General features: G+C 41.8%; 2 protein-coding genes across 2 annotated transcripts in view; one reads left to right on the forward strand and one right to left on the reverse strand.

Annotated features, from left to right (window-relative positions):
• The window catches only part of slc2a13a (solute carrier family 2 member 13a), a 75,071-nt gene extending 52,672 nt beyond the window's left edge, over nt 1-22,399 (reverse strand). Inside the window, exons 1-3 of the mRNA XM_073838121.1 lie at nt 21,714-22,399; nt 12,421-12,580; nt 9,027-9,235 (exon numbers count right to left, since the gene is read on the reverse strand). Coding sequence (XP_073694222.1) covers nt 9,027-9,235; nt 12,421-12,580; nt 21,714-22,245 — 901 coding nt within the window. The 5' untranslated portion in view covers nt 22,246-22,399. The remainder of the gene's footprint in view (nt 1-9,026; nt 9,236-12,420; nt 12,581-21,713) is intronic.
• Nucleotides 22,400-24,279: 1,880 nt separating this feature from the next.
• Nucleotides 24,280-27,731, forward strand: part of LOC141332867 (uncharacterized) — a 47,998-nt gene continuing 44,546 nt past the window's right edge. The window contains exons 1-2 of the mRNA XM_073837829.1: nt 24,280-24,387; nt 24,514-24,649. Of these exons, the coding sequence (XP_073693930.1) occupies nt 24,280-24,387; nt 24,514-24,649 (244 nt within the window). The remainder of the gene's footprint in view (nt 24,388-24,513; nt 24,650-27,731) is intronic.

Here is a 27,731-nt window from a genome sequence, read left to right on the forward strand (position 1 = left end):
TTCAGCATTTTAATATTCAATTTGTCATGTTATAAATAAGACTGGCAAATCTTGCTACTTAAGGGAATGAATTAATGAAGTCTGGAGATGAAAGCAGACACCTAAATGCAAGGTGTTAAAAAGGTGTGACACTGTCCAGAAAAGCACACAGAGTAAAGCAAGATGTACAGATGTAAAAATCAAGATAAATACACATTCACTGATACAAATTACAAATTTAGTATGTACTAAACATGCAAATGTATTTCCATGTATTGAATTTAAACAGATTTCCTTGAGGCATGAGCTCCAAAAGAGTTTCATGAAATCTTTAAATTATTCATTCAGGGAGTCGTTAATGCTGCCTATATTTCTTAGTCATTGGGAAAAACGGCTTTTACCTGCAAAACTCCAAATATAAATGAATAAATAAATGTACGTAACTAAGCGTTAATTCACTGCTGTTTCCAATGGCAGTAAAACACCAAAAACTTTTATTTCTTTTTCAACAAATTATGATTACAGAGGCATATTATCGATTAAAGGCTTTTCATGAAGTTATTGTCATTGCACAATACTGTGTTATGACTTCAAAACACTTTTACCCTCCCTGATCTAATGAAAAAAACGTACCTGCGGGCACCTTGCAAGACGCAAAATATGTACCAATAAGTACATATCACTGCAGTTTCCCAAAGAAATGAACCTTAGAGGCAGTAAAAGTCCAACACCTTTTTCCTTTTCACACAAAGTATGATTTACAGAGTTTGATAAAGTGTAATTTTCACACAGTTACTTAAAGAATAATATATTATGACTTAAAACAATTGCTGGAAGATTTGAAAACTGTTGTTTTTGAATGTTAGCATGCCATTTCTAGCTTCATATCTATGGGTTTTGTAGACAGTAGGTTCGTTCAGTAGCTCACGCAGTACGGAGATGTACTTGAGAGGTGAAGAGCTCCGGTTTGAATCCTGTGTAACTAAGATTTGACAAAACAGTTCAAATCTACACACAAGGAAGATTCAAATGGCGTCAACAAATGCATTTTTATATCAGTTTTGCATTTGTTAACACTATCGGGTAGGTTTAGGGTTGGGTTTGGTGTAGGGCATATTTCCAACACGATAGAGCATTACCTTTTAGCAACAGTTCACGGATATTTAAGCAATACATACCTGAAGCAACACAATAAAAACACAGCAATACGTACCAATATCAATGTAATAAAAACATGCCAGGGTTTACATATTGAACCTGTGTTTTAGCGCCACTCAGTGGACATTTCTTTTAGAAACTGCTGCGAAACATGCAGTAAGGTACATAAAAACAGTGCTTCAAAAAAGTACCCATAGGTACGTATTTTTTATGAGACTGGGTTGTTTTTACCAATGTCCATGATGTGTAAACGAATACATTCTGACATTTGCGGTACATAACCAGCTCCATATCTAGTGCTGTGAGTGTTTTTTTTTTGTTTTGTTTTTTTGATGTTATGTGACATGTGGCCAAGTATGGTGTCCCATACTCTGAATTTGCACTCTGCATTTAACCTATCCAAGTGTAGTAAACACACACCCAGAGCAGTGGGCAGCCATTTTTGGTTTAGCACAAGGGGAGCAATTGGAGGTTCGGTGACTTGCACAAAGGCACCTCAGTCATGGGTATTGAGTGTGGAAGAAAGCACTATACATTGACTCCCCCCACCTACAATTTCTGCCAGTACAAAGACTCGAACCCGCAGCCTTCAGGTTACAAGTCCGACACTCTAACCGTCAGGGCATGACTGCATAGTAAGCTTGTGATGCAGAGTGCCTAGCTAGTTCAAAGAATTGTCAAAGCCAGCTAAAACGCCATCCTGCAACTATGGGCCAAGCACTATCAGAACCTTGGGAGACAAACGTATGGTGCAGAAAACAGCCTTATAAAACAACAGTGGGTCAAGAAAGAAGTCAAGAAAGCCATCACCAAGCTCAAGTGTGGCAAAGCACTCTGCAATGATGGAATACGCAGATGCTGAACAATTATTAGCACTGCTTGTACTCTGTTGGGAGAAGAGAGTCATTCCGCAAGACTTTTGTGATGTAGAAAGTCTCCCTGTGCAAGAGCGAAGGGGAGAACCCTGACTGTTCCAAATACAGAGGCATCACCCTCCTCTCCACTGCAGGTAAGGTCCTTGCAGGTAAGTCCTTCTAGACAGGTTTGTACATGCCATTGCTAAAGAAGTTGTCCCGGAGAACCAAGCTTCCAAGCTAACAGGGGCTGCCAACATGATTTCTATGCTATGCCAGCTCCAATGCAGAACACTGGACATGGATATTGACCTAATAAAAGCCTTTGATATGGTCAACCAAAATCTGGAAACTGGGATTTACGACGAAGTTTCTTGCAATCCTTCATCAGATGCTTCATGCATCCCAGCACAGCAAGGCCAGGTAAGACTTCTCAGATCCTTTCACTATTGGAAATGATGCTGAGAGCAGCCAAGGTAGACCTGTGTGACAACATCTACATCAGGTTCTGAGCCAACCTGATCTCATGACGAAAACGTACCTGTAGGAACTTTTTTGTGAAATGCGAAATACGTAGTGCCATGCACATTTCGTTTTTCGTGAGTCATGTTTTTCACGGTATTCGTACCCAAGGATTCTGCATCCTAAGTCCAATTCTGTGCTGAGTTACCTAGCAAGCTTGTTACATCCAGTGCTGTACCCATTTCCAACTCCCTGCCAAATTATTACCCCCTCTCGTTGAAATCGCTACATGATTGCGTAAAAAGTTCCCACAGGTACGTTTTCATTATGAGATCAGGTACTTCTGAACAGATGGCAGTGTCTTCAAACTTTGTCGCCTTGCACAATCCAAAACAACTGAAGAGTTGATCATAAAACTGCTGTTTGCAAACAACTGTGCACTCTTGGTGCACAGAAGCAGCCTTCGAGTTACTTATTGACCACTTTGTGACAACAGTCAGTGCATTCGTTCTGACAATTTGTCTGACAGTTAATTAAGAGAAGTCATGTACCAGAAGCCTCCACATTGTACCTACAGCCCACCCAAGGTCAACATCAATAGCCATTCACTGAACACAGTGAACCAATTCACCCACTTGGCCAACACCATTTCAAACAGTGTAATAATACCACCAACATGCCACAGTCTGCAGCTCTTTTGGCCACCTCCAGAAATGTGTCTAGCAGAGTTGCTCACTTTAATTTCTGAACTGTCGGAATATGTGCAACTGATGTACATCTGTTTTGGATTAAATTGAACACTGGGCACAGGTCATTTTTCCAATGAGCCTAGGTTAGAACTTACTTAATTCAATACAACAACATAAGTGTAATATTAATTTTAACCACCATATCCTCACAGCTTAATGCTGTTTTATTAAAAAAGCTAATGGAATCGTTAAAAGGGTTTTTAATTTCTTATTCCTCTAACTGATTCATTTATATTGCCTTCTGTCTGTCTCTTTGTGTGATATTTCAGTTTAGCTGTCTCCGTCAGTGCGATCACAGATGGTAGGTTTAACAGTGTCACCTCATTTTCACAGACGATTTCTCATTACATTTCCCTTGATCCTCTCCACATCCATCGTTTCCTTTTCTATTAGTGCCGAGGTGTTTCACATCAGGAACAATCAAAACAAACAAGATGACAAACGAAAACAGAACGCCATGCAGGCCGCTCCGTAGGACAACGTATCGTGATTGCCACGCAAATATAATTATATTCTATTCAAAATCATATTCACCATTCATATTATGTATTGCATATGAACTTTTACCACTGTTACTGCTGCCAATGTCCACAGGCACGGAGTGAATGAGTCTGGGCAGGTGCTTTTTCAATTTATTTTCTGTAAGAGTTGAGCAGCAGGCTTGTGCAGAGGATAGTGGGATTGACAGCGGAGCAGGACAATCCAAGAGAGTGAGTCATTTTGTTGAGATATGTTGAGTTTAGTTTTCTGTCTTACAAAGTGTCCTGTTCAAGTGTGAGAAAATGCACCAAACAATTCATGGAGTGAATTAACTGTCTAAATGAATTAAACTGAAGCATTAACAGTTTCATGACTTTCTGAAAACTACTTTGATTAATCAGACCAATAGGGATTCATTCACAAATCTGGCATCGCAGCTGGTAAACAGCTGGTAAAAAGGGTGTGACAATTAATTGTCCTTATTTTTACTCCATTTTGCATATCAGATTTGATTGCTGATTTGAAACCTGTTACTTAAATGTGAATTTGGCAAGCAGTTTTTTGAGACTGAAATAAAAAGGAAAAGGTCTTACATGTCCATAAAGCTGGAGAAATTGCAATATGGCTGGCAGGTGAACTGTCCTTTCTTAAAAGGGACTTTGTTTGAACTCTGCTAAACATCACCAATGGGCACTGTCTTTTGTGCTGCCTAAAACTGCCAATTCTTGTTGAAAATGAATGACTTTTGGTTGTTGCAAACTGCTGTCTGAACGCCCCTTAGGAACAATAACTGCAATCACTTCGACTCCTGCTACTTCTGCCTGCTGTCTTAGTAATTAACATTTGCCCATTTGAAAACCATGAACCTTACACATTTGAGAGGTGAGAGCATGACATTGTCACTATCACAGCTGCAGGACCAGAAAATGTGCATGTTTTTGTCAAAAGTGTCGAGTCTTTGGCTTATGGCTTTGTCTCTTTGTCAATGAGTTGGTTGGGGCCAAAAACCATTAGTCTAGGTAAAGGATCTCCTTTCTGATGAATATCTCAGAGGAAAATGACAATCATATTCAGGTGATGTTCTAGAAGGTCTAAAAGATCTGAGAGATTGTGACTGGCATATGCTTGGTTAGTGAACAAGGTTGTATAAGGTCTGGTTACGGGGTGGATGCCTTCCCATTGTTAATAATTGCCTCCACCTACGGCCGAATTAGATTTGCTTGGGTGAAACATGCTGTTCAAGTACACATGCTATTCAGTAGTCGTTTTCCCCCGCTGTGCCATTGAATCGCTGGTAATGTTGACTTACATTGCACTTAAGTATTATAGGTTGACTCAAATGAGTTTCGGTTCATGAACATCTGTGGCCCCTTCAGGTTTTTATTGCTGGTGTGTCATGCATGTGTTATAGGTTGTGCTGGTCAGACGAGACGGGAGACAGTCTTCAAATAACAACATACTTTTAATGTAATCCTTAACGGAGAAAACACGGGAAACTTCCACGCACAGTAAATAACGACAATGACTGACAGGGAAATGAAAACAAGGACAGTCTTATAAAGACAAACTAATGAGTACACACAGGTGACAGGGATAACACTAATGAGGACTAATAATTAGGGCTAAACCAAATCATAACAAACTGACGGGGGAAGACAGAGGGAGAAACCAAATTAGAACAAGGCAAAAGACATGAAACATAAGGAGACATGTAACATTACTCCCCCCTCCCGGGAGGTGCGTCCCGCGCCGTGACAAAACTACCGGGGAGGGAGGGCGGGCGCCCTGGAGGCTGATACGGGACTAGGATAACATAGACAGGGAGAGCCTCCAGGGCGGATCAGGGAGACAAGGCAGGTCAGGGGAATCAGGAGGCCATGGCCGGGCAGACAGTTCACTTGGCCATGGCGGGTCAGGAGGCCACAGCCGGGCAGACAGTTCACATGGCCATGGCAGGTCAGGAGGCCACAGCCGGGCAGACAGTTCACGTGGCCATGGCAGGTCAGGAGGCCACGGCCGGGCAGACAGTTCACATGGCCATGGCGGGTCAGGAGGCCACGGCCGGGCAGACAGTTCACGTGGCCATGGCGGGTCAGGATCAGGGAGACAAGGCAGGTCAGGGGAACTCAGGAACAGCGGCTATCTCGGCTGGGAAATCAGGAACAGCGGCCAGCTTGGCCGGGAAATCAGGAACAGTGGCCATCTCGGCCGGGGAATCAGGAACTGCGGCCATCTTGGCCGGGAAATCAGGAACAGCGGCCATCTTGGCCGGGAACTTAGGAACAGCAGCCATCTTGGCCGGGAACTCAGGAACATCGGCCATCTTGGCCGGGAACAGCGGCCATCTCGGCTGGGAAATCAGGAACAGCGGCCATCTCGGCCGGGAAATCAGGAACAGCGGCCATCTCGGCCGGGGAATCAGGAACAGCGGCCATCTCGGCCGGGAAATCAGGAACAGCGGCCATCTTTGCCGGGAAATCAGGAACAGCGGGCATCTCGGCCGAGGAATCAGAAATGGAGGCAATCTTGGCCAGGGAATCAGGAATGGCATCCATCTTGCATACAGTCTCTGGCATTGCAGCCATCTTGCTGGAAGATTCTGGTGTTGCAGCAATCTTGAGTGCTGACTATGGCATTGCAGCCATCTTGCTTACAGACTCAGGCATTGCAGCCATCTTACTTGCAGACACTGACTTTGCCGCCATCTTGCTGGCCGATTCTGGCGTTGCAGCCATCTTGAGTGCAGACTCGGGCTTTACGGCCATCTTGGATGTAGACGCTGACGTGGCGGCGGCCATCTTACGTGCAGACACCGGAGTGGCGGCAGTCATCTTGTGTCCAGACTCGGGCGTTGCAGCCCTGTTGAGTGTAGGTGCTGGCGTGGCGGCGGCCATCTTGGGGTTAGACGCTGTTGTGGCGGTGGCCACCTTGCGTGTAGACAGCGGCGTGGCGGCAGCCATCTTGCGTCCAGACTCGGGCGTTGCAGCCCTCTTACATGTAGACTTGGGCATTGCAGCCATCTTGCTTGCAGACTCGGGCTTTACAGCCATCTTACGTGCAGACTCGGGCGTTGCTGCCATCGTGCATGTATGCTTGGACTTTGCGGCCAGCGGTATAGTGCTGAGGGAGGCCACGGAGCTTTGGAGTGTGACAGGGCGTTCGGGGCGTGGCAGGTGGTCTGAGCAGTTAGCGAGGCATGTGGCGACCACCGGCTTTGGATGAGCTGGCGCGATACGACGTGCATCTGAGGGGACTGGACAAGGATCAGGACTGTCATTATCTATTTCTGCAAGCTCAAAGTTAGAGCTGTTCAAATGAAGAATGACGTTGACAAATTCTACAAACGGAAGATCGTGAACGGACAGATCGCAACGGATTATATCCTTGTCCAGCCCCAACAGAAACACAACGCTGATTGATGTGTTGGGCCAGCTCATCAGATGATATAGCTCGGTAAATTCAGCCCCATACCTCTCCAACTCCCGACCACCCTGCCGCAAACTCCACAGCCTTTCCTCAGCACTCACTTTTGGGTCGGTCATACTGTTATAGGTTGTGCTGGTCAGACGAGACGGGAGACAGTCTTCAAATAACAACATACTTTAATGTAATCCTTAACGGAGAAAACACGGGAAACTTCCACGCACAGTAAACAACGACAATGACCGACAGGGAAATGAAAACAAGGACAGTCTTATAAAGACAAACTAATGAGTACACACAGGTCACAGGGATAACACTAACGAGGACTAATAATTAGGGCTAAACCAAATCATAACAAACTGACGGGGGAAGACAGAGGGAGACATGTAACAGCATGTACTGTTTGGCATTAAGAAAATATTTGTTACCAATTTATATCCTTTAAGTTATCTCCTAGACTGTGCTGGATAAAAATGTGCAACTTGGTATATCTGTATGTACCAGAATAAGACTGTTGTTCTGGATAGAGCTTGAAAACTCTGAGGGGTTCTTCACTTTCAGCTTTCCAGAGGCAAGTGGGAGACCTCCTCAGTCTCTCTGTAGTTAGGAACCTCTGAATCAGAGGTAATTAAGGACAAAACCAATCCACTTTCCAAGATCCTCTTGTCCCTTGACTCTAGACATTGCATCTGCATTTCCCAAAAATTATTTGATTCTATATGAGACTAACTACCACATTTTCTTGGATTTGATTTGTTTTTCTTGTTACATTCATACAGATTAACGTGCACTGATACAGAGGTTGCCATGTTTCTGTACTGTTAGTTGCTACTAAGTGTTCCTACGCAACCGTTGTATCTGCTTGTACTTGTCATGCACTGGATCATGTGAGCTTCATTGTCTGCAGCTTGTAGAGTCTATAGTTGGAAACTAAGTCTATTGGAACCAAATGATTGAACTCCTCTTAATCTACATTCTTTCACCAATGCACATGGAACATTGTACAAAAATACTCTGTACCACAATTCCTTATTCCCAACCCTATTGGTCACCACAACTTTGTTGTATCGGAAGCAGTTTCTGATAACCATTGTACTTTAAAGGAGAAGTTCACTTCTAGAATACACATTTCCTGATAATTTGATGTCCTTGTCTTTCTGTCTTCAGTCTCAAAGAAATTAAGGTTTTTAAGGAAAACATTCCAGGATTTTTCTTTTCATATAGTGGACCTTAACAGGTGGAAGTTCCAAATTGCTTCAATGCAGCTTTCAAAGGGCTCTACACGATCCCAGCCAAGAATAAGAGTCTTGTCTAGTGAAACTATTGTTAATTTTCTAAAAAAAAAAAAATGTATATACTTTTTAACCACACATGCTCATTTTGCACCAGCCCGACCATTACACAATTATGTTGGAAAGGTCATGCATGATGTAGGCGACCCAGTGTTTAAAAATGCGAACGTTCAAAAAAAGTAAAATGCTCATTACAAAAAAAGATAAAACAATGATGTTTGGACAATTTTGAAGTTAAAGGTGAATTAATGCTGCATTGAAACTGCAATTTGTACCTTCAACCTGTTGGCCACCATTGCAGTCCACTATGGAGAACAAATTCTGGAATGTTTTCCTCAAAAACCTTTTTTCTTTTGGGTTGAAGACATGAACATCTTGGATCACATGGAGGTGGGTAAATAATCAGAAGTGAACTTCTTTAACTTACCAATCCCCATTGAAAACAAATGTCTTCCGGGAGCTTTGATGCCGAAAATATGTATGCTTCTGAAATTTGCCAATATCCACACAGTGTTCCTTTTGTGTACTTGAGTACTTTCCATAGTTTGATGAAATCAGTGAGCCATGACTGTAATTGTGTTTCTTTGAGTTATTTGCATGTGTGAGTGCATGCAAGACTATTTTCTCACCTCCTCCGCAGTCCTTTTCCTCCTCTTCAATGCTGCTTTTGATAGTATCATACTCCTCGTCAATGTTCTGGTTGCCTCGGATTTGGCTGAGCACGCGCCGGGCCTTCTGGGTAAGACCTTTCTGGATGAGCCAGCGAGGACTCTCGGGTAGGAAAAGGAACCCTAGGAACTGTAGCAATGCAGGGACCACTGACAGACCAAACATATATCTAAACAGATGAAAAAGAAACAATATTGGAAGAGAAAACCAAGAAATCGAAGGAAAAAAAAAACATTGTTCTTAAAGAAGAATACATATATAAATATATATTTATGTATCCTCAGGTGGTGAAAGAGTATGCATTGTTGCTAGTTATAATGGTAATGATCTTTTCCAGAAATAAACATTATTTGATTATGTTAAAGATAATTAAAGGATCAGTATTCTTTTTTTAGTCAGACAAATTTCAGATTTTATTTACCAGAAGTAGCTGCCAGTTAAACTAACCCAGCATAATGAAAAGTTGAAATAACTCGTAGATAGTGTAAACCTTAAACCCAATGGCTATAATAAAATATATAAAATAAAATATATAAATAAAACAAGTCATATTAAAATCATTATTTGCTGTGTATCATTGAATTGTGGTCATTACGATGTGTTTATTAAGCAGTATACCTTTCATTTACATAGAACAAGTTATGGTTTTGGTCCTGGGGAAGATAAAAGTAAGTAAATGGCAACATTTCCATCAACTAGATATTATCTTTATAACATTTTCGCTCCCAAAGCAACAGCTACACATAGTGTAACGATACGTGCTGGATGGACGAGACGAGAGACGAGGTAAACAATAAACATTAATATTTAATATAATCTTCAGAATAAACAGGCTGGAACACTCAGGAACAGGCAAGATAATCCACACACACACACACACACTTGTCAACATTTAACGACCGACAGGGAACTGAAAACAGAGACTGACTTATAAAGCAAACTGATTGATAACACACAGGTGAAACAGATGACGGTGATTACACAAACGAGGACTAAACCAAATGATAACAAAATGACAGGGGGAAGATAAATGGGCAAAACCAAAGACATGAACAGACAGAACTGTGACATTACGCCCCCCTCCGGAAAGGCGCGTCCTCGCGCCGTGGAAAAAAGAAAAAAACGAGAGGGGCGGAAAAACCAGGATACCAGAGTCAATGAAGGAGGGGGTTCCGGCGGAGGACGCAACCCCCGGAGGAGGACCAGAACAAAAGTCCAAGTGACAAACCAGACAGTCCAGAGGGGCGACGACGGAGGGAGGAGCCAGGGAGGACATGGGTGGGGCATAAGGCAGGAGGAACCGACCCAGACCGCAGCCATGATGACGGCCCACTGTGGAGCCGACGGAGGGAGGAACCATGGTGGACGAAGGTGTGCCGACTCCATGGGGCCGACCGACAGAGGCGGAGCAGATGGATAAGGAGCCCGAGGCGAAGATGGAGAGCCGATGACGACGAGGATCCGGAGGGCCAAGGTGGAGCAGGCTCTGGCGCCCGAGGCGGAGGCGGAGTCCCGGAGATCCGCGGCGGAGCCGGAGCGACAGAGGATGGAGGCTGTGCCCGCAGGAAGGAGGAGTCCCAAGGAGCCGGTGGGACGGCGCGACGAGGCACAGCCGGAGGAGCAGAGTCCTGAGGAGCCGATGGGGTGACGACTGACCAGGGCGGAGCCGGAAAGACGATGGAGCTCGGTGGAGCTGGTGGATCGACGGGTGACGATGAAGAGGAGGGCGTCGAGAGCCGAGGCGGAGTCCAGGACTCGGAGGCTGGAAGCGGAGCTGAGGAATCCTCCAGCCGAGACGCCGATGGAAGCTGGCAGTCCCGCGGCGAGCCCACTGCACAGGTGGTGGGCTGAGGGTGAGCTGGGGGACTGACTGCTGACCTGGAAGACTTAGGGCGGCTGGGCGGAACCAGCGGGGACTCAGGACGGCTGGGCGGAACCAGCGGGAACTCAGGACGGCTGGGCGGAACCAGCGGGGACCAGGCAGATTCAGACAGACGAGGGCGGGTGGGAGGGAAGTCTATGCAGGTCAGTGGCTCAGAGAAAAAGTCAATTAAGTCACATGAGTTGTCTTGGGCAAGATCCGAGAAGACGTCTATTAAATCCCCAGAATTAGATCCAAGCTCACCCTCAGCGGTGGTGCAGTGGGCAGGGCTCTCTGTCGCCCTCTCTTGCTCCACGTGACAATCCACCGTCACGGATGTTGATGCCGGCTCTCGCACCTGGTCAGATGGGTCAGGCTCTGTCGCTCTCGGCTCTGGCACTCCATCTGCGGTGGGCTCAGGCTGTAACTCCGCATGTCGGGGTGATGTTTGGCTGGGTTCTGGGTCGTGAGTGGGGTTGACGTCCTCCTCGATGACGCCGACAGTCCAGGAAGATTGGCAGGACGCCAACACCCACACGATGTAGTCCGGCAGGCTCTCTTGAGGACCCTCCCCGGATAGCAGCGCCTTGGTGGTGGGATTCAGTCCTACGTGATAGTAGATACATAGGCTGCTATCCGGGAAGTGGGAATGTTCTGCCAGGGAGATGAACTCACGTGTATGGTCCTCAAGAGAGTGTTCCTCCTGCCTCAGGAGGATGAGACGAACAGTAGGGTCCATAATCGATCAAACAATAAAAAACAAAACACTGAGGGAAAAAAGACGGAAAATAAACGCAGGGGAAAGTGCCGGGTAAACTTTTTCGGTCGGTCGTTCCTGTAACGATACGTGCTGGATGGACGAGACGAGGTAAACAATAAACATTAATATTTAATATAATCTTCAGAATAAACAGGCTGGAACACTCAGGAACAGGCAAGATAATCCACACACACTTGTCAACATTTAACGACCGACAGGGAACTGAAAACAGAGACTGACTTATAAAGCAAACTGATTGATAACACACAGGTGAAACAGATGACGGTGATTACACAAACGAGGACTAAACCAAATGATAACAAAATGACAGGGGGAAGATAAATGGGCAAAACCAAAGACATGAACAGACAGAACTGTGACACATAGTGAGGGGGACATACAGCTGGTTTAATGTTTATTTTGTATTGTTCTAAAGGTTTATTTAGACAGGCTATAGAGATTGAGAATGATGTGATTTACAAGATCTGCCCTACAGGATGAATCTTTCCACTAGGGTTGATGTTCACATCACACGGTGGTAGACAGTTCCACACAGTGAATACATTCTCTCATCACATTCAGTTCAGACTGGAAGCTTGCATCTCATTCACTGCTTTTGCCATGGTGCCATAGATCATGAACATCATGAAAATCATTCCATTTTACTGATTCTCAAAAATCAGTGCAAATTATAGAACTGTTATGCTGAAAAACCTTGATTTGATGGTCATACCTCCAGCCCTCATGCTGCATGTAGCTAAAGGCCCCATCAACAACGCTGGCTATGAATTGGCCTGCTGTGATGAACAGAGTGTTGATGGTGACCAGGCGTCCTCTCAGATGGGGTGGTGAGGTTTCAGCAATGTACACAGGAACAGTCATCGAAGCAATACCTGAATGGGTAGATATATAGAGAGCAATCAAAAAATAGCAATTTTACATTTGGTTTGGCATCTTTCTGGAATGCTGCTGACATTCAACCTGTGTCAAAAGCAAAGACATTAGTATAGTAATTTGTTCCATCGGACTTCTGGGATAATGTTGGACATAAGCAGTAAACACAAACACTATTGAAACCTTAATTGGAATTTTACAACATATATGTGACCCTGGACCACAAAACCAGAACTGTAATAAATGACAGTGAATTTAACGGTAAAATACTGTAAAAATGCTACAGTAAAAATCTGTTAAATTTTAACAGCAAGTTCCACTACTATATATGGTGGAAAAACTGTGTTGGACATTGCATGTACTTTTGCGGTTGTATACTGTTTTCGGAAGTAAAAAAGAATGTAAATTTTACAGTGAATAACCGTAAATTGACATTCCCTGCATTGCATTTCAAATTTGATGTTTTTTTGTTGAAATAACTATGTTTCTTAGTTTTTTCTTATCAGTTTTGCACACTAGGGTACACATCTATTGTTGTTAAATGAATGTTTATTGCATTATTTCAGTTTTATGTGTGTTAGCATGGTGATGTTTAGTGTTTGTGTGAATGACACTGTGCACTTTCTATATATGTTAGTATTTAAGAGCTTCTTGTGATTGGCTTTGGTTCATCATGTGACTTTCTCATCATCACCTGCTTTTGATGGTTCTAAGTGTATTACAAAGGTACAAAACAGATTTCTACTTCAGTACTTCAATAGGTTGGTATATTAACACAGCTATATTACACTTACATTGTCTCTCAGATCTACAAAAGGCCTCATCTTGTGGGCTTTGTCAGAGGGTTCCACACAAGAATATGTGGCATGCATAGTGAATATGCTTTGTGTGCCATCGTTCCCTGACAATCACATGGCTCTCAAGAGAACTATGATGATCCAGCCAGGCCACATCCTTCTCATTCCCACCAATTACATCACAGACGTGTCACATTATGCAAATTTCCAACAAGCAAGTGAATTCTGGAATCACAAGGACATCATAAAATGTGAATTTGCTTCTGACAGATTGGGATGGGGAGGAAAATGTGCTGTGGTTTGACGAGACCAATGTTGTCTGATATTTACACAGAAGAACAAACAAAAGTCCATGCCCACATTTATCTGACAAGGTCTACGACATAACCGCTCGCTATAAAGTCTATTAATAGCCCTGGTTCACTGTCGCTCTCGTTGCCCGGCAGACAACGTACCTGTTGCCATGGGAACGCCTCACTGCTTGCCTCACAAGGAGGTTAATCAATACTGTGAGACGACAGCTGTTATTGGCATTTCATTTACGTTTTGAAAGACACTGACTTCACATTAGCGAAGGATGTATTCTCCTCTCACATGGACATGATGCAGGTTATCTAACAATGCCATTCACAGGCATTCTTTATTTATACATATGGGAAGCCCAAATGTTTATGTCACATGGAAGTATCATTCAAAATGACAAAGATGATGTGTGGAGCGAGATATCTGTCTGTACGTGTTGAAAACATGCCACCTTATTTTTCCTATGTGCTACTGAGCGACAAAACATCAAAAAATTCTCCTAGCCAATGAAACCATGACTCACACAGTTGTCTCAAAGAGTCTGTCTAAAAAATCTAGAGAGCTGTTTTGCTTTCTACTGTCTTAATACTTCTTATAGATGCATCGTAGCCAACCCAGGTTTATTGGAAAAATGTGACGCTGTCTACATTTTCATCCAAATGTAGCGTAACTCTATACATAGTCTACATTTCACTTTTTACTAAACAGGCCAAATTAGCATTGGAGGGCAATTCCATATAAGCACAGATGGGAGGGGAAATAAATAATAGCGTTAAATAATAGCGCAAATACCAGTAATTTTGACAAGTGCAGATGTTAGTAAATTGCATTGCGTGATTCATTTTAATACTTTAAAACTCCTACATATGCATATTCAATAAGTGTCCACGCCTTTTCAGCGCTACTTCTTCACTGCGTGTCTTTAGTAAATCCTGACAGTATTATTTTAATGCCAAAAGAGTTTTTTTTATTAATTTTTATTCCTATTCACACAATTTATGATTCAATTTGATTTCTGATTCAATTCGATATCAATTATTTTGTGTATGTATATATATATATATATATATATATATATCAAGTACAGTATGCCATCTAGAGTTAATTTTTCTAGCTGTCTAATGAGTTTTTGGGCATTGAACATGTTTGTTCTGAGGTAAATTTGTTGTTATGTGACATTGTTTACAAGCTGTTAAATGTCTTTGCATGGTTGAAACACTGATCGAGCGATTACATGACACAGGATACGATTTTCACTACCTGGTCTTTCATCTCATGACGAAAGTGTACTTGTGGGAACGTTTTTGCAAGATATGAAATCCATACTAATAAAAGTGTACTTGTGGGAACGTTTTTGCAAGATATGAAATCCATACTAATAAGTAGATATCACTGCAGTTTCCAACAGAAATGTCCACTGAGTGGCTCTTAAGAAGTGTTCGTACCCCGCCCCCCCAGAACAGATCAAAATACATATGCTATGTTTTTTTTTATGTGACGTTGGTTTTGTATATATTTGTATGTATCTATTGATACATACTGATACATACTTTGTTACCACATGTATGTTTTTGTCATGAGATCAGGTTGCAATTTTCAGTAAGTTGTACTCTATCTTTAAACATACATTCAAGCATTTATTTATGTTTATTTCATACTGAAACTGGTATTAAAATGGACTTTGTTTCATAATGAAAATAACAAATTACAAAGCTTATTGCGATATATTGGATGGGAGGTGCACTACAATATTCCGTTTATTAACTGAAAACAGGCTAGACTTATCGATTCTTGGAATTTGAGAATCGATATGGTTTCATGAAAATGAGATTAAAATTGACAAATCAATATTTTTACCCAGCCCTCATGATCAGCCGTATAATTTGTCCCAAAACAGAACATACTTTATGGACTTAAAACCAGATACATTAGTAGTTGCCTATTTTAGCCAAAATCAAAGTCAGAATCGCATGTATACTTTGAGGATAAGACAATATCCAAAAAGTTTATCCTAACCCTTTTGAAAAAATCATATGCTGGTTAGGTATGTTTTAAAGCATGGCTGCTGGTCTTGAGCTGGTTTAAGCTGGTTATAGATAGTTTAGGATAGTCCTTAGCTGATCATGTGCTGCTCCTAAGCAACTAGCTCCAGCTCAGGACCAGTTTAGGACCAGCACATGACCAGCTTAAACCATCTCATGATGGCTGCAGGTTTGAGCTGGTCCTTAGCTGGTCATGTGTTGGTCCAGAGCTACTTGCTTAGGACCAGCTTAGGACCAAGACATGACCAACTTAAACCATTTCATGACCAGCTAAAAACCAGCTTAAACCAGCTCAAACCAGCAGCCATGTTTCAAAACATACACTATATTGCCAAAAGTATTCACTCACTCATCCAAATAATCAGAATCAGGTGTTCCAATTACTTCCATGGCCAAAGGTGTATAAAATCAAGCACCTAGGCATGCAGACTGTTTTTACAAACATTTGTAAAAGAATGGGTCGCTCTCAGGAGCTCAGTGAATTCAAGCGCAGAACTGTGATAGGATACCACCTGTGCAACCTGTGCAAGTCCAGTCGGGGTCAGCGGATGTGGATTTTGGACAATTCCATGCTCCCAACTTTGTGGAAACAGTTTGGAGCTGGCCCCTTCCTCTTCCAACACGACTGAGCACCAGTGCGCAAAGCAAGGTCCATAAAGACATGGATGACAGAGTCTGGTGTGGATGAACTTGACTGGCCTGCACAGAGTCCTGACCTCAACCTGATAGAACACTTTTGGGATGAATTAGAGCGGAGGCTGAGAGGCAGGCCTTCTCGTCCAACATCAGTGTGTGACCTCACAAATGCGCTTCTTTAAGAATGGTCAAAAATTCCCATAAACACACTCCTAACCCTTGTGGACAGCCTTACCAGAAGAGTTGAAGCTGTTATAGCTGCAAAGGGTGGACCGACGTCATATTGAACCCTATGGATTAGGAATGGGATGTCACTTAAGGTCATATGTGAGTCAAGGCAGGTGAGCGAATACTTTTGTCAATATAGTGTACCTAATCAGCATTTGCTATTTCTTCAACAGGAAAATTGGCTGACAGTTTCCAAACCAATTAGATCAATACTAAACACTGTTGCTAAAATGGTTCAAACTCATTAAAACAAACCAGTTTCATCAAATATGTGTATGCGCTATCAATTATTGAGCTTGTGGTTAGTTTAGAAGCTTGTGGAGAGTTATTACTGTGCTGGTAACAAGGTTTCTATGCTGAAGTAGAACAGTCACTTATGAGGTTTTGTCTTGGTTAGGACGCTGCTTCAGAAGGTAATAGCTATGTATGTAGACAGCAAGGCAGCTCACTAAGCTTTGAAACATCAATATGTACCGAAAACACAAACAAATGAATCGAGGTTTACAAGGATATTGATGTTGCATGGGAGATACAGTGATACATTGTTGAGTGTTATATTTCAACATTTATGGCCATCAGTAAATCTACTTAAAAGCACTAGGGAATACTTAACAAGTATCAATTCACCAATATCAGTATACAAAATAAGATTTCCTGAGTACATCACAATACTGCAGTTCAGCCCTAATGATGCAACAGTCTGTCGGAGGAAGTGGTGGTCTTGTTTTGTCTATGTTGTTGTGGTGTTTTGGGTATCTGCTGAATTTTGCTTACCGTTCTTCAGCTTCAGCGGACTCATTAGTATGAGACTCCAGACTGAAGCTGTAGCTGTCCTCTATTATTAGAGACAGTGTCTTAAAGGAAAAACACATCCACTTCATTCAGCAGACTACCCCAGACACTCAACGTGAGAGGCCATCACTCTAATGGCCTTTCGCTCTAAAGGATGGTGGAGTCATGGAGACAGCAGTCGATTGCCAAAAGAGCTTAGCTTCTCCTCTGATCACACCAGACCAACTGAACTGCTACTTTACACCATCTGTGATTAGCACGAAGCTCTGCGCCCAGTATGAGGAAAGCGTTAGGGTGAGGAATTGCCCAAATCCCTTGAGACAGGGTTTCCAAACACTGCATTAATGACTTGACTCATATAATGAAAGAACACACAGTATACCAATATATACAGTGTGCTGTATTCTAATATCTTAACTATGCCAAATAAAGATAATGGGCTAAGGAAAAGGTCATTAATTTGATGGTTTAACTGCTCCTGGTTTTGCCCTCTTCTGGTTTTGTGTTTTCGCAAAGGTCAGTGTGGAAGTAATTGGGCTGAATTGCTTAAACCAGAAGTCAGTGGTCAATTATCAGATCAGTGACCTTTCAAGAAAGTTACAAGACAATTTATTCATGAAAAGAATTTGAAAATAGACTTGAAATGGAAGATAATACACATTTCCTGAAAACGATTTACATGGTTATTGACTACTGCACAAAAACCAATGATTGTGCAAAATAGCTTTTAAAATACAAATATGGATTTTTGTCCAGAGTGTAATGGGTCAATTGGGGAGTCTTTGGATTTGAGCAATAAAGAAGGCATTAGTCAGCCAGACAATATTAGGATTGAGAAAACACCAATCTTCCCTAATGACAGTGTGTAATCCTAGACAATAAGCATCAGACCAAATTGCTCTTTCCACATGGTCACGGGATTCTTGGAAGCTCCTTGCGGTACATACATTAATGAGAATAATCACTTGAGCTTCAGGATCTCTGTCAGTCTTACCACCCAATCAAATCATGTGAATCCTTATGACTCTAATTGCCTGTGTTAAAAATAGGTCTGAATTTTCAATGAAACGCTGCATGAAATTTCATCAAAGCCTGTGATCTTACACTATGACTCAGTTGGGTTTCTTTAAGCAAAGCAATTAAAAAGGCTGTCTACAATCCCTTAGAAAAATCAGCCACATTGAACATACATTAAATAACCTAACTACGCATTTACTGAAACATTATTCAAAAGGCGAAAAAGTTAAAACACAGATGTTAAAAAGTTCCCATCTCTGGTCAAACACAGCTGAACTTCACTAAGTCCTCTATAAATCATATAGAAGACTTAGTAAGCAGGAAATAGTGCAATATTTTGACAAACTAAAGATAATAGGTGGTAAAGATACATACAAGCAGAATTAATTAAGATATTAGCCTAATATTTCACCTACCTGACCGGAAATGATAAGAACAAACACAAATGTCAAGATTCTTGCCTTGGAAATCCTTGTTCAGTTTGGCCAACCACAAACACCTTTTGTTCCTCAGACAGTGTTTTGCACTTTTTGCTATACCTTTTGCCAGTCTATAGTACTCCAAATATTTTTCCCGGTCTGACCAATTAGTACAACCCAAAACATAACAATAATTGACCATTTTCAGCAGCAATAATCACCAAATTTGTGAGTTCCTTTCGGTTCAGTGGCACTGTTTATGTTCAGTGCCGCCATTGATGACGTGTCATGAAAACAAGTTGAAAAAGTTGATCAAAAACAGAAACTGGCCACCAACCACAAATTTCAGATGCCTTTTTTATTTTTTTGTCCCAACTGTCGGAATGGAACACATACACTCTAAAACATGCTGGGTTGAGTCATCCGAACTTTGCGTCAAGTATCGACTAACCCAAGTGTTGGGTTACATTTTTCAATCATTTTTTTTTTCCCAAAAGTTGGGTTGTACTCAAAGGTTAAAACAACCCAGCATTTCTTGGAATGTAGGACTGTGGTATATCTATATCCTCTATCAGAGATTGTCTTACTATTGGAAGATGAGAGGGTCTGTATTACTTATTATTGGAGAACTCATAACTCTCAACTTAAATCACATGTGCCTTGATAACCAATCACATTACAGCCTTGACATCGTTGAATTTCAGTCAGAGAGTTGTGCCACACTCATTGGCTGTTTATGAATACCATAGAAATTAATGGGAAGTGCTGAAAGTTGATGTGACTTCTCTTATAAAATGGCATTTTTTCTAGTGTACATTTTAAAAAATAGTGCAATCCAAAAGTTCTGTTTAATATAAAACATGTTGAAGATTAGCTGAGAGGCTTATTCATTAAATGATGAGCTGTTTCCTCTTTAAAAAAAATAAAAAAAATGTTTATTCAGCTTAGTGAAGCCTCTCCTCCATTAACATCCATTTAAAGAAAACGGCCTCTGGTCTCTTTTCCCCAAACCGGAAACGTTAGCTTTAGCTGTTACCAGGGGCGCCGCTCGCAATTTTGGGCCCTATGACAAAATATGAGGTTGGGCCCCCCCTACCACACAAAAGCAGATCTCTGGGGGCCCCTAAAAGGCGTGGGCCCTTAGAATTGTCCTAACTTACCCCCCCCCCCCCACCCCTTAGCAGCGCCCCTGGCTGTTACTCGTTTTTGCCTAAAGGTTGCAGGCTTGCCTTCTATTGGCTTTGCATCGATGCTGCCTTAAAAAGGCATCTCAGAAGACAGGAAGTGAAACTAACATTTGACTTGGATGTGCCTTGATGCCTTCCTATCTTAAAATGCATCCTCCAACTGGAGCATTTTCTACCTGCAGGGCTACTTGAAAATTTCAGATATGCGTACAGCTAATGAGCTGTTATTTTGTTATTTTCACAGATTTTTGATGTTTGATTTGGTGTACATGGCATCTAAATAGCCCACAATAAAAAGCCTTCAATCTAGGTTTAGGTTATAGATTGAAAAGTAAAACTGTCTCATGACACTTAAGTGTTTCCTGAATGGAGATGGCTCCCGCCGGGTCTATGCCTACTGGTCTAGACAAGAAATGTGACAGAAGCCCAAATGCTGAGGATTATTTTCAAAGAGACAAGAGAAGAGAGGTATTCCAAAATGTCACTTACTACAAGGCCACAAGACCACACAAAGATGAAAAGCAAACAGAAATAACTCCAAAAGAGTAGCAAGGAAGATCACAGTAATGCTGTGAGACCTATAATATCTCTGATGAGAGCCAAGCCAAGAGAGGATGGCATGTGTCTGTATGTGTGTGTGTGTGTGTGTGTGTGCTGATTGGTAAATGGAGAACAGGTGTGAGTGCAAACGAGATTCAGTGGTCCGAGGAATTGGAGCACAGGGTGTCTGGAGTAGGAGACGCCAATGAGGACATGACAAATAATAATCTAAACAGAGAGTGAAATAAATATAAGCAATTTGTATGAAAACTGGTTTATATATATATACAGTATATTATTGTAATTACTAAGCAGACAAAAGTCTTGGTTAAGAACATCCTTTAGGTTGCAACTATAAGACACTTTAAACACATGTTTAAAAAGGAAAAATCATGATAAGTATACATTTATAAATACAATTAACCAAATGAAATCCGAATTACAGAGCTTTTCTGCACAGCTCACAGAGCTTGGATAAATTAAAATTAATGGTGCCATTATTCAAGTAATATTAAGAGAGTAGGATCTGCATTTACAGATGCATTTTCTTTATAAAAAAGGTAACTTCATACAGTTTTATTCAAGTCAAAAATGTTATTTTTTTAACACTAAATTAACCTGACTTACATCTGTTTACATAAATGAAATGTTTTAGAGATACAGTAGTATTAGCTCTCTAACAATTGAAGAATTCCATTTAAAGTTTATGTAAATATGTTCTGTTTCTATCAGTATCACCATTTGGTGTTAGTAACTTTGTACCCATTACTAAACTGAAAATAACCAAAAGTAAAGTAACCTATAACAATGTGCATCCTAGTAATATAACTGACTTTATTCAAATCATGTTACCAATAATGTTATTTGATATTACTGAATCAACCTAAATATATTAGGTTACACCAACAAAATTTAAGGCTAATATCAATTACAGCAATTTTTACAGTAAAGTGATATTTTACCATAACATTATTTATACATTTGCTTGATGTAGTTAATAATCATTTGATTATTTTGTATTTAAATATTTAAAAACGAAATGATCAAATGATTATTGACTAAAGCTCAAAGACAAAACAATATGGTATAAGACCTCAAACAACCTAATGTTTGCTGTAACTTTTCTAATGTCAACACATGAATCAGCATCGGTCAGGTGTGTCTCGCTTACCCAGCCCAAGTCCCACTATGAGCCGTCCAACCAGCAGAGCCTCCTTATTAGGAGCAGATCCCAACACTATCGCCCCAATAGCAAAGGTGAAGCTGGCCGTGAGGATGCACACCCGCCGCCCGAACAGTCCGTTGAGATACCCGCCGAGCAGCGCGGACACCGCCGCCGCGGCAACAGTCCCGGACACCAGCAGCTCCTGCCACAGGGCAGTTATATTCATGTCCCTTTTGAGCAAAAGCATCGCTCCGGACACCACCCCCGTGTCATAGCCGAACAGAAAGCCGCCGATAGCGGAGAACACGGCCAGGACGTAAACGAAACCCGGCGTGACATCTTGCTGGAACTGTTTGCGCGCCGCACGCTCCAGGTCCGCGGGCGCGGGGGAAGCTGCTGAGGGACCTGCGCTGCTGAGGCTGGCGCTGGACGGAGCTTTGATGAGACTCCGCTCTCCATCATCCGCTCGCTTCCTCCTCTCGCCCATCAGATTGCTGATACTACGCAGATTATAGTCATCGCTGGATTTGCGGGACATAAGTGAACAACCGCAAGAATAAATGTGCACAGTGAGTCAAAGAGGATGAACTGGAGAAGTGGGCTGATGTGAGTCCAGCTTGATGTGCTCTTGTGTTGTTGGTGTGGTTTTATGAATGGTCTGTCCAGTCTGACTCCTCACAAGTTGTCACTGCTCTGTGCTTGAAGTCTGAAGGATCAGACAGTGATGAGAGAAAAGGCAAAGGTAGAGCTCAGCGTCATCGTGACGTGGGCATGGCGTCAAAGAACTACACACCAACACACGTGCAGAGAAATCCATCTATTGGCCAAATAGCTTTCTCATCCTTTTGTAAACAATAATCTTACTGTAAACACTGTAAAATATATGCATATATACTTTTTACATAATGTTGAAACAACACATTTGTTGTTTGTTTGTTTGTTTGTTTATATTAGCTCTCCATGATAGATAAGCCAAATATATTTAGCAATATGATTCACAAAGATGAATTAACATAAATTAACATGTTTTTATTAAACTAAAATTGACTTTTTTTCCAGCATCCCCAGAATATCCATTTCATAAATACAGCACTTACTATAAATGATTGTTTTTCACATCAAGTATATACGTATGGATTTTATAAATTAATACTTTTAATTTACCGTAAAGTGGACAGTGAGTGAGTACATGATAGTAGAGAAAGAAATTTATTTTAACTTCTTTATGAGTGTTTTACTTATTTTCTATCAATACCTAGTTCAGACCAAAGTAATATTGTTTATGCTCTATTTTGTCTACCCTATTATTATTTTGTCCATTCTGTTATAACACAATCCTCACAAGGGACCAAGCGGGAATGAGCCAGATACGACATTAATTGTCATTAAGAATCTGTCAGTCATTCTGTAATTGCAGTTTAATTATGTTTCATTTTTAATAAGACCTGACCATTGAATAACCTTTTAAATCTTTCACAGCAAATTATAAACTTATAAATGTTGAAATTTTAAAATTATGTTACAAGCAGCTTGTTTCCTCAACTATTTGGTCAAGGACATTAAATGTTTCTAATTTTTCATTTGTGGCGTCTACTTGAAAAGCAAAACATTTCTGATAGAGGTTAAAGGTTTTGGTTAACTAATTCAACTGTCTTACTCATTTTCCATATTTCATGCTTTGATAATGGTTCTTGGAGCCTTATGAATTAAATTTACTTGTGCATGAAATTAAATAAAAAAGCATTTGTTGTTAAATTCAGTTCAGGCTTACCGAAAACAACAACAACAACAACAACAACAAAACATTTACCTTTTTATTTATTTAGCTATTGTATTTAAAGGCACAAATGAAAAATCCAATTGAACTTTAATTGCACATACAGGATAAATAAAAAAATATATACTGTTATCCCTAGACATTCAAGTTTCCACTGCACAGCTCTGTTGACATCTGGGTCTGCCTGCACTAAACATGATAATTCTACATTAGGCTGTAATGGTGCATCTTAGCAGTTCCAATGGGAAAATAGTATTGATCAGAGTTTGTTCTTTCATAGCTCAGGAAGATTAGTTTACATTTATGTCTCATTTAAGTCTCCTTAAACACAAATACACACAAATCTTTGTTATAGGGACAATTAGAGACAATTCTTAACATGCAGTACTTTAAAGCATTAAGCACAGAATGAGACTATTTTGCAATCCCTCTCTCTCTCTCTCTCTCTCTCTCTCTCTCTCTCTCTCTCTCTCTCTCTCTCTCTCTCTCTCTGGATTAATTTAGCTTTGTTCATTTTGTTTGATTTTTGAAATCGCTGAACTGTTTTATATTTGTTGTTGTTTTGTTTCTGTTTTAAAGCAATAAAGAGGTTTTGGACCCTCTCTCTCTCTCTCTCTCTCTCTCTCTCGGTGCATGTTGGGAAGTGTGAGAGTGGTGTTGGGTGAGATCTGAGCTGTGTGAATTCACCAGTTTCTTTATTTGTTTTGTTTGTTTTTTCTTTTTTTCTATTGCATGGTTTAAGGTTGATTTTGGTTTCGTTTTTTTTTTTGGTTTTGTAGCTGTTGCGCGGGAGGGATGGCGTCTCACGTTGAGGCGTCGTCTTTGTCCTTGCGCAATGGTTTCAGGTGTGTGCCGGAGGACGGCATCACAGTAGAGGACGTGCTTATTTCGACTGGCCGTGGAGTAGGACACGAGAATATTGTGTCTGCTTCCCATATGAATAGAGCTGTAGTAGTGTTCTTAAAAGAGCAAAACTTTGTTAATCAATTAATTGAGAATGGTCTCATCATAAATGACAATTTTGTTCAGGTTACTCCGCTACATGCTCCAACTGCAAAAGTTACGGTATCGAATGTGCCACCCTTCATTCCCGATGATGCGTTGGAGCGGGAACTTACTTGTTTCGGCAAATTTGCCAGTGGTTTTAAAACAATCACGCTAGGTTGTAAGCACCCGTCTCTGAGACATGTTAAATCTTTTAGAAGACAGGCGTTTATGTTTTTAGACTCTGAGGAAAATACGCTTGCTGTCTCATTCAGAGTACGTCATGAAGGGAAAAGTTACATGGTGTATGCAACAACTGGTAGCTTAAGGTGCTTTGAATGTGGTGATTTAGGGCATAAGAAGTTCGCGTGCCCACATAACAGAGAGCGTGAACAAGGGAATAGGCCTAATGTCGAAAGAGAAACGGCGGACACGGAGCATACTGCTCAGGAAGAACAAATCGCTTCATCTAAGGTAAGCGTTTCTGGTGCGGTGCAGACCGCTATGGGAGTTACGTGAGCTTGTTGTTAATGATGAGCATGTTGTTGATACTAAGGTGAATAAGTGTCAACAAAATGAAAATGTTGCAAATACTGTAATTGTACATAATACAAATGAATATGAGCAGCAAGATAATGATATAGCAGTTGCAGGACCTGTCATGATCGGGGCTGTGGGTCTCTCCTCAGCCTCCTGAGGTCGCTGTTCCTACACTGCACTTCCTGATTGCATTCACCTGTCTTTGTCATTAGCACTGATTCATTCACATCTGTTCACTATTATCTGGTCTTTAAAAACTCTCACCTTTCACTCCTGCTTCATGGCTGCATTGTCTTTTGTCTTGCATGTTATTCTGTGGTATTTGTATTCTTGATCTTGGCCCTTGACCGTGTTTCTTGTTTTGCTTTCTGTTTATCTAGTCGTGTCTGTGCCGTGTTGGCCTGTTTGTTCGTTTATTTGTTTATTGTTATTAAATAATTACTTACCCTGCATTTGGACCCAGACCTTACTCTCACGTGACAGAATGCAGCCATCATCAGTGGGTCCAACAGGGAGGATTTCTTTTTTGACCTTCAGGGAGAAGGTGACGTTGTCCAAAGAGACGGCGGCCATTTGCGCTCGTTGGGCGGCGGAGGCGGTCGTTGAGGCGGCTGTGCCCGAGTGGATGGCGGCCATCTACACTCGTTGGGCAGTGGAGGACGCTCGTCTGGCGGCGATTCCCGGGGCGGAGACGACCGCGCTCTCTGTTCCGGACGCGGCGGTGACCGCGCTCTCTGTTCCGGACGCGGCGGTGACCGCGCTCTCTGTTCCGGACGCGGCGGTGACCGCGCTCTCTGTTCCGGACGCGGCGGTGACTGCGCTCTCTGTTCCGGACGCGGCGGTGACCGCTCTCTCTGTTCCTAACGCGGCGGTGACCGCGCTCTCTGTTCCGGACGCGGCGGTGACCGCGCTCTCTGTTCCGGACGCGGCGGTGACCGCTCTCTCTGTTCCGGACGCGGCGGTGACCACACTCTCTGTTCCGGACGCGGCGGTGACCGCTCTCTCTGTTCCTGACGCGCCGGTGACTGCGCTCTCTGTTCCGGACGCGGCGGTGACCGCTCTCTCTGTTCCTGACGCGGCGTTGACCGCGCTCTCTGTTCCTGACGCTGCGTTGACCGCGCTCTCTGTTCCGGACGCGGCGGTGACCGCTCTCTCTGTTCCGGACGCGGAGGCTATCGCGCTCTCTGTTCCTGACGCGGCGGTGACTGCGCTGCACGGGCCTGGCGCGTCCGTGACCGCTATCTCTACGCCTGACGCGGAGGCGACTGCGTTCTCTGTTCCGGACGCGGAGACAACCGCGCCCTCTGTTCCTGACGCGGCTGTGAACGCGCTCTCTGTTCCGGACGCGGCCATGACCGCTATCAGACCTTCTATCTCAACGTGACAGAACCCAGTTTAAGTAGATGTGAGCAGCTTGTCTCTTTGGGTTCAAGAAAGAGAGAGTTGTGTTTTAGCAATGACGGTAGTGTAATGGATGATGTATCAAATGAAAATAGCTCTGTAGTTGATAATGAATGTGACTCACAAGGAGGTTCTGTTTGTGGGCCTGAAGGTGATTCTCAAGAAACCTCAAATTTCTCTTTGTATACATTAGAGGAAATTAATGGGTTTCTTGATGAGACGTTTGGGAAGCAAGTCAACATAAAGGATTTTTTTCCTGATGTTGATAAATTCGAGAGGTCAGTGGTGTCTCTGCAAAAGACTGTGAATCTTGATGAGCTGAGTGAAAAGAAACGTTTCCGATTAAAAAAACATGTCACAGTTATTAGAAAATGTAGAAGGGTGGATAAAAAGAAGAGGCTAAAATCTTTTTTGTAAGTCTTATCCATGCATCACGTGGTGATCTTGTCTTTTTTTTCTGCTGGTTTTTCTTGCTGTTGTCTTTTTTTCATCCTTCCTAGATATATATATGGATCTTTTGAGGGTGGGTTCATTAAATATTAATGGAGGGAGGGATAGACATAAAAGGGCTTTAGTATCTGAAGTAATGCAGAATAAAAAGTTACATGTAATTTTATTACAGGAAACTCATAGTGATATTGAGAATGAAATAGAGTGGGGGTTGTGGTGGAAAGGTCAGTATATACTTAATCATGGCACAAATTTGAGTGCTGGAATTGCTTTTCTTTTTTCCCCAGATAAAAAAGTTAGTATTGAAAAAACAGAAGAATTTGTAAAAGGTCGTCTCTTTCTTGTTAAAACTAATATTGAGGGGATGATAATTTACTTCATAAATGTTTATGCGCCAAATGTGGGACATGAGCGATTACAGTTTTTTAGTATATTAGCTAATGTCTTAAGACAAGATTTCAGTGATGGAGATGTCATCATTGGGGGAGATTGGAATTGTACAGAATGTTTTAATGTTGACCGCAACAATGTAGAGCCTCATATGCTTTCCTCCAGATATTTGTCGAGATTGGTGGAAGAGGCTGAATTTTTAGATATGTGGAGAATTAAGCATCCGCTAGATAAACAATATACTTGGGTCAAAATTTTGGATAATAGAATAAGTGCTGCTCGTTTAGATAGAATTTATGTTTCAAAAAATTTTAATAACAGGGTTGTGGATTGTTTTATTTCCCCTATAGGTTTTTCTGACCACCATCTGGTTTTTATTTCAGTAAATATGGTACAGTTGCCAAGAAAATCCTCTTATTGGCATTTTAATGCTAATTTGTTAAAGGATGCTTTATTTTCTGAGCATTTTGTGGCTTTTTGGA

Source organism: Garra rufa, chromosome 4 (genome assembly GCF_049309525.1).
Source record: "Garra rufa chromosome 4, GarRuf1.0, whole genome shotgun sequence".
In the NCBI taxonomy this organism is placed as follows: Eukaryota; Metazoa; Chordata; class Actinopteri; order Cypriniformes; family Cyprinidae; genus Garra; species Garra rufa.